The following is a 12,642-nucleotide window of genomic DNA, read 5'->3' as shown; positions in this document are numbered from 1 at the left end:
AGGGCCAGGGCCAGCCAGACAGCCAGTCACCACTCTATTTTAAAACTCGGGTGCTTACATATTGGAAGTTCGTCTCGCCCTTCTTTGTCCATCCAATGCGATACAGAGCAACATCAGGTGCTCCATGTTCCCAGTGGGCCCTGAAGCTGGTCTGGGTCACTTCAGAGAACCGCAGGTTTTTAGGTGCAGGGACAACATCTGTTGAGAAGGACATCAATTAAAATTTGTGATGTGATTAATCTGTCCGCCTAGATAAAGAAACATCTAGCACCTCCGCCAGACACACTGATACACAAAGCTTTATCCAGTCATTCATGTGCAGTCCTGCTAAGTAAGGCCTTGTGTGTATCTGACTGAAAGATGTGAGATATATCTCCACACAGAGCTAATGTGAAATGTGAAGCCTCATGGTAGCTCTTTATGAGGGAAAACAAAGCCCTCACCTGTGATGGCTCGGTTCTGCATGGGACTGCCAGTTCTGGAGTCATACACTGGTGTAACTGTAACATCATACTCCGTCTGGGAGATCAGGTTATCCAACACCCGCGTTGTGACGTCCCCTCCAACTTCAAGCTAAAAGGGAAAGAAATAGTCAATATTGTCGCAAATCCCAAAACCCCTTCAATATCCTTTCCACTGGTGCTAAGTAACATAGTCTGACACTATCGAAGACATTTTCATTAACACCAGGAAAAACAATCAGCTTGATGAGTGATATTACACGGAAGGGGAAGTATTTGCTCATTCGGATTTTGAGAGAAGGAAAATAAATTGTCTTGGTCAAAAACAAACATCCATTTAAAATGCAAAATTGCAATGGAAATAAGCAATGTTTTTTTTAACACTACATATTTCCCAGTAAATATGGCATACTAATCTCTGTCAAGGCTCTAGGCACATAGAGCTGGACAAAAACCTGGACTAAATAGTAATGCAATCTGCTTGAAGTAGTAAATCCTCAGGTGTGGTCTCTCCGGACTGAAGAGGAGCTTCATGTTTCCATGGCAAGCGAAGGCTGTGAGCCATGGGCCCAATGGCACATAATCATCCATCAGGTAACGGGAGACTTCGCCACTTTTCGGGCAGTCAGCGACTAAACAGGATTGTCTTGAAGCCTCAATCCACCCGGGCCTCCCCGCGCATGTGTGTTTAATTCATCTCCAGCTCTTCAACAAATAAGACTTCCAGCCACAACCACGCCATGATTTATACCTCAGGATGCTCAGGGCCTGAGCCAAGTCTGCCATCGCCAGCAAAAATGGCCGAAGCTCTCAAAACACAAGATATATGTCCACGCAAAATGGCTTTTGGGATGGAAAGGGGACGACGCGGCTAGCGCATATCCTTTGAACAACACTCGGAAAAATATCTTCGGCGCACACGTTCAGGTCATGTCTGCTGTCTCCATCTCCATCTCAATCGTTTCCCACCAGCCCCTCTGTCTGTCTCCCAGCACAGGAGTCTCGGAGTGCTGCCGGCACAGTCTCCCCACCAGCTGCTCTTCCGATCCAGCCGCTCACCGCAGAAGCTGCGGTGCATGGGTGGTGCATGGTCTCTGCCTTGGAAGGTGGCCCAGCGTGTTACACGCACTAGACGTGCCGCATTTCCGGAATATCTCCCACCGAAAAAAAAAAAAGGTCTCGCCCTCCCTGCTGTGAATTTGGAGAGGGCACTGAAAGCACAGCGGCCGCTGGGCGGTCTTACCTCTTTGGCGTCAGCGTCCTCGTGCTTGTAGCTGATGATGTACTTGCGCACAGGGGCAGGGGCCGCGTCCCAGTCCAGGAGCATGGTGCTGTGGGTGACGTCGGTGATCCTAAGCTCTCCAGCCGGCGGCATGGGCACTGCGGAGCAGAAAGAGATAGAAAGAGATAGAGCGAGAGAGCGAGGGAGGGAGGAAAGAGAAAGACAAGACAGGACGATGCAAGAGAGATTAGGATCGACAAGTGGAGGAGGGAGCCCAGTCTCGGCGGGACGTTACGTCACATGACCTATCTCCACGCACATGACCTATCTCCACGAGTTACACCCGTATCTGTCAGGGGGTCGCTGGCTGCTTCGCCGTGTAGGGCGAAGACCGACAACGTGTAGGCCGTGTTGGGGATCAGCTTCTTGAGTTGGATGTCCGTCTTTTTGGTCCGGATCTGGGGAGGCAACCAGGAGAAAGTGCATTAGGCGGATGCCGGATGTCAGCCATGTCAGGAAGCAAGCAGCATGCTCAGTTTTTGTTCCACAGCGCAGTATTTTCCATAACAGTGGGTGGGCAACGGCAGGCGCAGTGGACAGACATGGAGGCTGTTCTCAAACACCTGTTTTCCCAAGGCTAATGAACCCCTCGGCCCGTGTCCAGTGAACAGGAGTCGTCTGCCAGCGCTGGCTCTGACACGCTGAAATAGTGTCTCTCATGTCTCTGTTTTAACATAAGACATGATTTTGTGTGGAAAAATAGGACACCAGCAGGCTAGAATGAGCTAATTACTATGGTCCCTTTTGGGGTGGCCTTGAGAAGAGCTTCCAAATCAAGACACTACACATAAACATGCACAAAAATGTTTGGCAGTGACATGACATGACATGTAACAACAACAACAGCAGACAACTGGTAAACTAAATAGAGATTAAGATCAAACTCCAAATAGCAACTAAACATTGACTAGCAGTGACTAGCATACTTTTACTTTGAGGATCTTGGTCCAGATATGTCAGCAAACCTCTTAACAGCATTAATAACTCTCAAGATCGTATACTGAGATCATACCCTTGAGAGTATGATCTCAGTATACCACCTTGAGAGTATGATCTAAGTATATGATCTTGAGAGTATGATCTCAGTGTCCACCCCCACCCCTTCTGCCTACTCCCGCCCTCTGTTCCCTGAGGATGCGTGGCATGCATGTACGTACGTACCTCTGCCTCGCGCGTTGGTCTGGTGGCGTTCAGGGCGCTGTAGAGCAGCATGTAGCCCGTGGCACCGGGGGCCGTCTCCCACTTCACCCTCATGGTGGTGGTGCGCTCGTCGTAGACGGTCATCTTACGCACGGCGCTAAGAGGCACTGCAGAGGGGGGACAGTCTTTTTCTCTCGTGCTCGTTCTCCACGGACACTCTAGCTGGACACCCTCGGGAAAGAGCGCAGGCATCGAGGGACAAGAGGCTGTGCCATTCACAGGACGGGTGACGGCCACGCGGTCACTGGATGGCACGCGGTGGTGGGACACCGGGGACGCCACAGTGATGGAGCAAATGCAAAATGGAGGACGTGGAAAGCATGGTGGGAGTTGATGAACAAACAGCGTGATGAACGACATGGGGGGTGGGGGGACAGATGAAAAGCATGATGATGAACAAGCACAGGGACAGTGGATGGGGTGTGGCGCTTGTCCAGAGCACCTGGCTTTTGTCATGCATCACATCCATGTCCAGTGAATGAATAACTGAATGAATAAATGGATGGATGAATGAATGAATGGATGGATGAATGGATGAATTGATGAATGGATGGAGAAGCTCGCCATGACTCTGTCCTGTTAGGACTGCAGACATTGTGCACCACATTGAGCATCACATCACATCAATGCAGACCATCCCTGGGCATGAATGTCATGCCCTAGTGACAGACTGCAATGTCCATGCAGTAGTGTCATGCACAACACAAACACATTTCGACAAATGTATTTTTCTTTTTCTGTTATAATCAAAAAAAGCTGCAAGACGTCATGTTAGGTTTGGGACAAATATTCATGTTGACAAAAGCACAAATTAAAAGCTCGAGCACACACACACACACACATAACATACTGCCAAACGACAACACAGGTTATTATTCAATTCAATTTCACAGACATTTACACAACACGACAGAAGTGTTTGGGAACGGCTAAAAATCCTATGGAGTAAGACTACACTGCAAGGAAACTACAGTGTTCATTTGGAAATCACTGGGTCTTGAGTCAATGCCAGTGATTGTTACAGTTATGCATCCAATAAATGCCCAGCCCAAAGTTTGCTGCCATTACTCTGCATGACAAAAACTATATTTTCTGGTGATCCAACTCTAGTCATGCTACCATATGTTCTATTTTTCCTCCAAAAGTTGGCAACAGTAATGAGGATCTGTAATACCGAACTGAACAATCACATGTATATCTGAACACTGCACTTCAGTCCATTTAAGAACATCCGTAAGCGGCTTGTATTAGGTTGGAAGTTCTCGTCTTTCTACTCCTGTGTGGAAAGGAGCTGGATGCAATGCACTGGAAGACTAACAACTGCTTTGAAGCGGAGTGAGAATGGAGGAGATTACTTACGAGTGGTCTCTGTGCCTTTGAGAGGTTCGCTGCTTTCGTCCCCGACGACGGCATAGACCATGACCACATACTCAGTCAGTGGGTCCAGGTTCTCAAGAACAAGTGTGGTCACCGCACCGTCCACAAACACCTACAGATGGCATATGAGGGCAGATGAGTCATTCGTTTTAACTATGGGTGAGACCGCACTGAGGCCACAGTTGAGAATTTTCTCTTCACTGACCGCTGTGGGATGGATTTCCTGTCCATTCCTCACCGAAATGCAAATCCAGCACAAAGCAAGCCTTTTAATCATTTACAAGTGTTTTTCATTTGTGCTTACAGTGAACACTAATCAAGTACAGCATACTCCAATAAGTTTCCTTTCCTTTTCTTGTGTTTAAACAAGGATGAAACGGCATACAAACCGCATAGAACCTACACACTTAATAAAGAAAGCTACATCTTGGCCTCCTTTAGTTATAACATTGACAAAGCCAGGAAGGTTCAAATCCAAAAGGCTTGTGCTCGTTTCAATTTTGGTGGTCGGCTAACCATTGGTGGAGTTCCACATTCCACCAAACAGTTGGAAATCCCTAATAAATCTGCTCATAGCAGCTCGAAATGATTGCTTTGGCCCAGGTGGGCCGTGCACAGCAAACACAAAAATGAAAGACGACTGTGTTCTCACATCCTTGGAAACCGACAGCGGCGTGCAGCCTGCTTGACGTGCCTACCTGCTGCGCTTGTGTTCCAGCCACGGTCATGTACTCCACGCGGTACTTCTCCACGGGGCCGTCTGGGGCGGTCCAGGTGGCGCGGAAGGAGTAGTGTGTCACCTCCGAGGTCACCAGGTCAGTAGGCCCCGCCAGCCCTCCTGAGGGGGGATCATGAGGTAAGTGAGAGGTTGCATGCCAAAACTTGTCCTGCAGGCTTAAGATGCAGGGTTTACACTTCACTTAAAGTGAAACCATTACGTCTCTGTGAGGAAGGAACCTTCAATCATCACGAAAGTAAAAGACAGAAATAAAGGCTCGGTTCAGTGGTTGACATCTAAATGTCTTAGTAACATATTTCAGTGGTTGACATCAACATGGTTACCTCCCTAGTACTACTGATTACTTTTCATATTTTTATTCAATCAGACCAGCATATGAAGAATATCTGATGGATGAGGGTACTATCTAACTGCCTGAGATGCCCATCTCATCCCATAGCATGTTTGCATACTCTACATACAGATATAGCAGCACTTAATATCTGATGAACATCTGCAAGAAAACAAAGTGGGTGATCTGACTTGCAGACATTACAAAATCATTATTCATCATTATTAAACAAGTCCAACCAGTAAAGAATCAGGTGAACAGGTTTGAAAAAAAAGTAGAAAAGCAGAAAAAATGGTGATGTACTGTAGACTTTGGATAGTTTACCTGGACCTTTCACGCTGTTGCAAAGATTGACGGAAAGGTCATCAACAATGTCAAGCAGGAATGAGAAGTCATTCACATTGTACATGTGGATCTCATCAGGATCTGAGGCGATGGACCGCAGCTCATTCTCATCAGCATTCTTCACACCTTTAAACCAGGACAGCACACATACATCAGCAATGCATCATTGCTTATAGTAATAACCCATCATTCTTAACTACAAATCGCATTCCATGGGTTTATTTCAGTGAGTTTTTAATTTAAGAAACATAGTTTTATTGTTATTACAAAAAAATGCTTACCAATAGCATATAACTCAATGTTCTGATCACGCAGATTCTGAGAGTTGACAATGATATCGTCCTGGGACTTGCCGTCAGTGACCAGAACCCCAATTTTACGGGAAGTTTCACGCATTCCAACGCTGGCTTTGAAATTGTTCTGGAGGATGTAGTTCAAGGCCAGGCCTGTGAGGAGACAGAAGATATATGTCTACAGTGATTCATCATCTCTGGACCAGGACATTTTTATGCCATGGAATTCGCCTCTGTGGTTGTAATAGCCATAAATGTCAGAATGCATTTCAGGTGAATTCTACCAAGCTTCTATAACATCTTTACGTTGTTGAGCCTCAGTGTACCTGTCAGAGTGTTGCCTCCCTTGTATGGCAGGTTGGCCACAGCATCCAGAAGCTCAGTTCGGGTCTTGTGTGTGTTCAGGTGCCACTCGGTTTTTGGGTCTCCGCTATACTGAACCAGACCTAGGAACGCACAAAGGGTAAGTAGTTAGCCTAAAATGCATGGATTCATCAATGGCAGTCAATCACAGAATGTGGAGGCCTTCAGTAAATCTAATGATATGTGAGAACCTTACCAATCTGGACACGGTCTGGGCCAATGTCAAAGACACCAACCATACGAGCGATGAAGGCACGGATAGTTTTGAAGTTCAGGCGTCCAATACTCCAGGAACCATCCACCAACAAGAGGATGTCAGCCTGAGCAGTGGTCTTGCATGTAACATCTGTGCGGCCAGAGGATATTCAATTAGAATCGGAGGCAAACAGAGGGATCTATGAGACAGCATGTAAGAAATTGATTGATGAAATATGACCAACGGAATTTAGAGGAAGTAGAGGAATATGAAAAGGGTCTGAGAAAAGACTGGGTTGAAAAAAGAGAGATTTTTTTTGAGGAGAAAAGTCAAGGCATAGCATCAAACACTTTGACACACGACACTTCAGGCGCCATTTTATTGCAAGATTTAGACAGTTTCAGTTCAGTTCACATAAATTTTCCTACAAAATCCACAGTGTATTAATTTTTCGGCATGGCGTCAAATATTTAATTAGGCTTTTGTCTGATCCCTCTGAATGATCTTCCAGCTCTGTTGCATGATAAAAGAAGCCCCCATGACATGTGATATATGAGGGTCTTTATGCGAATTATAGAGCATTCCTTCATCCAACGCTTGCCCCAGTTTTTCCAGACACCTGCACGAAGAGAAAGGGGGAGGGGGGAGGGCAAACAGCACCCAGCAATAAGGCAGCAGATGTGCAGTCATGCAGACGTTGCATAACCTGTCGCTGTACTGTAACTGAAAACAGGGTTACATGACATTTGATTTACCGCCTCTCACTGGTTTGAGAAAAGAGAGGCAAACACGAATTATAAACATATGGAGAGCAAAGAAAAACACAACACAACAACCCCTGTCAAGTCCTTGAAGTGTGTAAAACATATGTTTGTCAGACAGGCTCCTGATTGAACTGCTGAGATGCTGTAAAGCACTAAGGCTATTTTAGACGCAGAGGAAGATTTATGGAGCAAAACAGATGCTTGTCCCATGCAACAGCATGTAGCCTTTTCAAATGCTAGGCTTGCTCATGTGTGTTTACAGTAATAGTTCCTGTAAACTGTGGCACTGGTTCAGTCCATTGCTTTCACTAGCATTATATGGCTAAGATGAGGTATTCTTGTGACTGAGTCTGCTAATACAGTAGTCTGGTGATTAATGTCCCACAAATCAAGACTGGCCATGTTTTTTAATAAGCAAAGCTCCCATCCAGGCTCCAATAATTTTTGGGTTTGAACGCTGCTTGGCTGCTATGAACAGGAGTAGGAGAGGAACATTACTAAGGTATTTCAGTAACCTGAAGTAATGATTTACACGACCCATAAAGAATCATGAAACACCTGTTCTAGCACTGAGGTGTTGACATCTCTCCAAATATTCATTCTCGTAGAGAGCTACCCTCAACCATAACAAATAGATGTCAGATGAAACAAAGACTTCTTTATGGGAGCTACTGTAAAGTCAGCAGATATTATATGTGTGCCAGCAGTTGCATAAACAATACTCTAACAAAGTCCCATTAAAGTGTTCTGTAATTAAAATGAGAAATATTACTAACAAAACCTTCTGTTTGAAGCTCTAGACCGCCTACTCACGACTGTCCAGGGCAGACAAGTCTGGCCACTGAATCTGTTCCCAATTAGCGATGGAATTCCTACCCCACGATCCCTTTGCTCTCCTCCATCGGACATGTCACATTTTCCCTTCCTCACGCTACGTCTCTTCTGTGTCCTCGAACTCACCAGTTAGTAATTGTGAGCAGACCATTGAGCTCTTTAGACTAAAAGTCTCACGTCTCAAGTCATGCGTGATTAGATGTTGCACTTGTCATGTGGATTGCCACTTGTTCATGACATCGCCAGCTCTAAGGAAAGCCTTTCAAATACTCGTCTGTTTATCTGTGTAGGAACACCATTACCTGGTTCAAAACTGGTTTGAGTTATGAAATATGTGGTAACACTTTACTTGAAGGTATCTACATAAGAGTGGCATGATACAACACATAACCCTACACTACACTACAACACTAACCCTAATCCTAACTTGTCATGACAAAAAACAAATGACACTAACCCTAACTTGTCATGACAAAACCCGAATGACACTTAATCACAGAAGCGTATGTCATAAACGTTTATGACTTGTTTATAATGTTTATGACACATTCATGACAGTGTCATGTCACTCTTATGTAGATACCTTCAAGTAAAGTGTAGACTAATATGTTTAACAATGTGACAGAGAAGAACTCACATGGGAACTTCACTGTGGCTGCACTACACAGAGCATGATCATAGCATTAGAGGAGGAGCATAAACTTGGGCCACATGATCTAAGTGGGTGTGAGCAGGACCAAGCAGCATGGTGCAGTACCTGGAGTGTAAAACGGTATCTCAGGTGCATCAGACAGAGTGGTCTTCTCCTCTCCAGCCAATGGCATGCTCATTCCTCCATCGAACATGCCAATGACATTTACACTGTATTTGGTTCCAGCCCTGAGAAAACGTGTAGGAATAATTCAGTGACCAATCTGCTACAATCCAGTGCATGACTATAATCTACATTATAATCTTGATATATGAAGTACCTCAGTTCTTCCAGAACAACTGTGTTGTCATATGGTCCTACAAGAAGCTCTCCAAGGTCTATATCATCACCTAAGGGATGGAAGGTGACTTTGTACCCTTTCACTTCCCCAGGGGCTGGGTCCCAAGTCACCCTGAAACTCGTCCTAGTGGGCTCAGATGTCTGCAGGTTTCTAGGAGCTTTATACGGTGACACTGGAGGGAAAAAAATGATCACATAAGTGCAATATATGTGATTTTTTTGTCAAAAAAGCAAGTAATGCCTTAGCACCTGTGTGGTTCGTCATGGATTTATTGTATGTTTCTGATGTATTGAGTAAAACCAATAAACTAAATACTATGTAAAGCATTACACAGAAATTGAAATTATTCCACGATCTGACCACACACTCCCCTCCCTACCACACTCATGCCAATCAAAGGTCTATTGGCACTGATCAGCAACCCAAGTGTTTAATTATGGACCAACGTACGTGTCGTTCCTACTCCTTGCCTTGCTTTTCCTTCTCCTTGCCTGTAGACGGGTATCACTGTGATGTCATAGGTGGTCATGGGCTGCAGGCGTCGCAGGACGGTCGTGATGTTGCCCCCTGGCGTCTTGGTGGCCAGCTGCCGACCCCCGACCTGTGGCTTGTATGTCACCCGGTAGTTGACGACAGGGCCAGGGGCCGGCTTCCACGTCACGCGCATGCTCCGTTCCGTTTCCTCGGTGACGGTCAGCGCCCTAGCAGCTGCGGACACTGTGAATGTGAGGAAAAGCACCACTATTAGGCACAGAAATTACATCCTCTCAGGGATTAGTTCATTTAGCCCGTGTAAAGAGGAAAGCACCATGTCTCCCTAAACGGTGTGAAATTGCATCTTTAAGCAATTGGAAAATCTAAATCCCCTGAGCTCATGCTGAATACCTTTTCCACATTTTGGTGTGCACGCATCCGCCAAGATAGATCTATCTGATTCCATGGCCGGATGTGAAAACCAGTCATGTTGAGACAGTGGGTTTCCAAGCCAAACGCAGACATTCTACGCCTGCCCACATCACATGTTCTCTTTCCATATCACGAGCCACGCTATGGTATTGGCATGGGAAGATCAAGGAAGAATACTCAAGGCTCATGAAGAACCTTGGAACATGATTCCAAATCTGGATGTTTTTTTTTAAACATGGCTCCCAAGTTTTCATCCTGAATGCTATGGACCCAACACACGACTGCTGGTTTCAGACTGTCAAGAGTGCAGAGACCACAAACATAAAACATACAGTACTTTTGAGGTGCACTCAGGTTGTTTTTCTGTTCAAATTGTACTCTGTCTGGTGGCCAAAATCAATAAATAAAGCGGGCGACACTTTTTTCCGTTAGCACATTTTGTCCTAGCAACCAGTGCATAAATTCCCAAATCCGAGTCCGTTTTAGCACAGTGTATGCTTTTCTCATCTTGATCCCCACGTGAAGTGAAGCAGAGAAATAACACACTCTGCCCCCACTACCCTTAAACATGTCTGAGTCCCACAGCCCCCCTGATAACACAGAACAGGTGTGACACAGTACGTCATTGGCCCTGCAATGTTTTTCTTTCACACAAACATCACACATTCTAACACGCAGACAGAGAAACTAAAAAAGGACAGGACCTTACCCTGGCATTTCTAAATGAACAGAAAAATACCCCGCCAACAGAGATGACGCCAACACCATGCTTAAAAGAAAGAAGTTATAACTGTCACCTTTTTTCACTTTTTCCACATAAAGCTAGGCACTGGACGCTGAGGCTGACGTTTCTGTCTTAAAGGTCTGTGTTTTTGACATTCCTCTAAGTCTCGAGACTATGTTTTTAAAGTGAAACTTTAAAGTGGGCTAGGATATAGGCCTTTGGACTCTAGTATATGTCTGAGCACACCATCGTGCTTGTGTAATGATGTATTTATTCCGTATTATTTCTCCTCAGTGTTTATTGTCACAGATAATTAGTGTCTCGAATCTTTTGCACACAAAGGTGCAGATAAACTATAAAAAACATTTTTTAAACATTGTTGCTCTGGCCAATGAAACCAACTAGGGATGATGTCCAAACACCACACAAAATTGCCTCGCCTCATAACTACTTTGCCTCATTACTATGAGAACATGTTTCTGATACACTGATATTTTTCCCCAATTTCCAACTAAATGTCTATATCCCATTTAGATGCTGTTAAGCATTTTCACATCACACATTTCTGGTTTTTTTTTTAGTCTTCCTTTTCAGGCCTGAGGTAACCTGGGGACGAGAAAAACCCATCTCAAGCAACAAGGGGGAGAGGGGTCCCGGCACCTGGTGGAGACATTACGAGGGTGGAATGAGCTTACCATCTGTGGTCTCCTCTCCCACTAGAGGCTCCCCCTCTCCATGGCCATAAGCTGCGTAGACGGAAACCTTGTAGCGAGTCTCTGGCGTGAGACCGTCTAGCACCGTGGTGGTCACGCCTCCGGGGACAGTCTTCTCACCCGCCTCATCAGTGAAGAGGGATTTCCAGGTGACCCGGTAGCGGCGCACGTTGCCAGGAGCCGCCGTCCAGAGGACAGCGAAGCTGGTGTCGGTGACGTCTTTCGTGACCAGGTCCTTTGGGGAGCCAAGTTCTGCATGGGAGAATGAAGCGGGGGTTAGAATGGAAGAATTAACTCACACAGACACAGACACACATAGATAAATATCACATGACAGCTAGGATAAGGACGCCAAGGAAGCAGTCTTGGCTGATATTTGCAGCAATCAAACACCAAAGGCTCAATCCCTTAATTTCTCTGCGGCGAAGCAAAGATTCGTCCTGGTCCAGACAAAACTGCACCAAAGCCCCTGACAGGCGGGCTTCTCATCCTGCTTAACCCTTTGGGCCCTTTTGGGCTTGTACAGATTTACTCTGTCTATAATCGGGCTGCCCCTGGGCGAGTGAGAGAGAGAGAGCTGCAAAATCCATCAATCCATCAGGCATCATTTCTTTCTTTTTTCCATCAGGCACGTAACCCGACCTACTAAATGCTATTTTCAAAAATTGCAGATGGTGCGCCCTCTCTCTCTCTCTCTCTCTCTCTCCCTCTCGTGCGCGTGTTCCCTCGAGGGAAAGGAGGCAGCAGAGGAGGAGGAGGAGGAGGAATAATGGGATGTGAAATGATGGGCAACGGGTCTTTGCGGCGGCGCTGATGACGCCCATTGAGGCAGAGCTCTGGCAGCGGCAGGCCAGCTCCCTCTCTCTCTCAACACTTCATCCAAGTATGCAGATCAGGCCACACGACGGCTACCTGTCTCCAGCCCCTAGCCCTCGGATGTGGTCTGGCGCCCTCACTCCACTTTTCCACTTGTAGATGAAATGTTGGATCTAAGTTGCAGTAGCCACAATGCCAGTGAGTGTGACTCCAAAAAGTAGTCAGAGGAGACCACAAGACCCAGGAGTTACCGAGTGCACACATTTTCTTTCCGACTCGGTTATTGAGTCTGAAGTTCTCAGTTCT

General features: G+C 45.9%; 1 protein-coding gene across 4 annotated transcripts in view; it reads right to left on the bottom strand.

The window, feature by feature from the left end:
• col12a1a (collagen, type XII, alpha 1a) overlaps positions 1 to 12,642 on the bottom strand; it is a 56,992-nt gene that overhangs the window by 29,480 nt on the left and 14,870 nt on the right. For 2 of the 4 annotated variants that reach the window (XM_042071784.1, XM_042071785.1), the window contains exons 14-28: positions 11,503 to 11,772; positions 9,628 to 9,894; positions 9,157 to 9,349; positions 8,943 to 9,064; positions 6,588 to 6,737; positions 6,355 to 6,474; positions 6,017 to 6,181; positions 5,715 to 5,861; positions 5,019 to 5,158; positions 4,303 to 4,432; positions 2,905 to 3,050; positions 2,003 to 2,141; positions 1,705 to 1,841; positions 444 to 573; positions 59 to 198 (exon numbers count right to left, since the gene is read on the bottom strand). In XM_042071784.1, coding sequence (XP_041927718.1) covers positions 59 to 198; positions 444 to 573; positions 1,705 to 1,841; positions 2,003 to 2,141; positions 2,905 to 3,050; positions 4,303 to 4,432; positions 5,019 to 5,158; positions 5,715 to 5,861; positions 6,017 to 6,181; positions 6,355 to 6,474; positions 6,588 to 6,737; positions 8,943 to 9,064; positions 9,157 to 9,349; positions 9,628 to 9,894; positions 11,503 to 11,772 — 2,396 coding nt within the window. The remainder of the gene's footprint in view (positions 1 to 58; positions 199 to 443; positions 574 to 1,704; positions 1,842 to 2,002; positions 2,142 to 2,904; positions 3,051 to 4,302; positions 4,433 to 5,018; positions 5,159 to 5,714; positions 5,862 to 6,016; positions 6,182 to 6,354; positions 6,475 to 6,587; positions 6,738 to 8,942; positions 9,065 to 9,156; positions 9,350 to 9,627; positions 9,895 to 11,502; positions 11,773 to 12,642) is intronic. The other 2 variants (XM_042071786.1, XM_042071787.1) reach the window with 2 other exon arrangements.

The sequence above is a fragment of the Alosa sapidissima genome, chromosome 19 (assembly GCF_018492685.1).
Source record: "Alosa sapidissima isolate fAloSap1 chromosome 19, fAloSap1.pri, whole genome shotgun sequence".
NCBI classification, from domain to species: domain Eukaryota; kingdom Metazoa; phylum Chordata; class Actinopteri; order Clupeiformes; family Clupeidae; genus Alosa; species Alosa sapidissima.
Note: the sequence above shows the minus strand (reverse complement) of the source record. Positions and strands in the feature narration are given on the sequence as shown.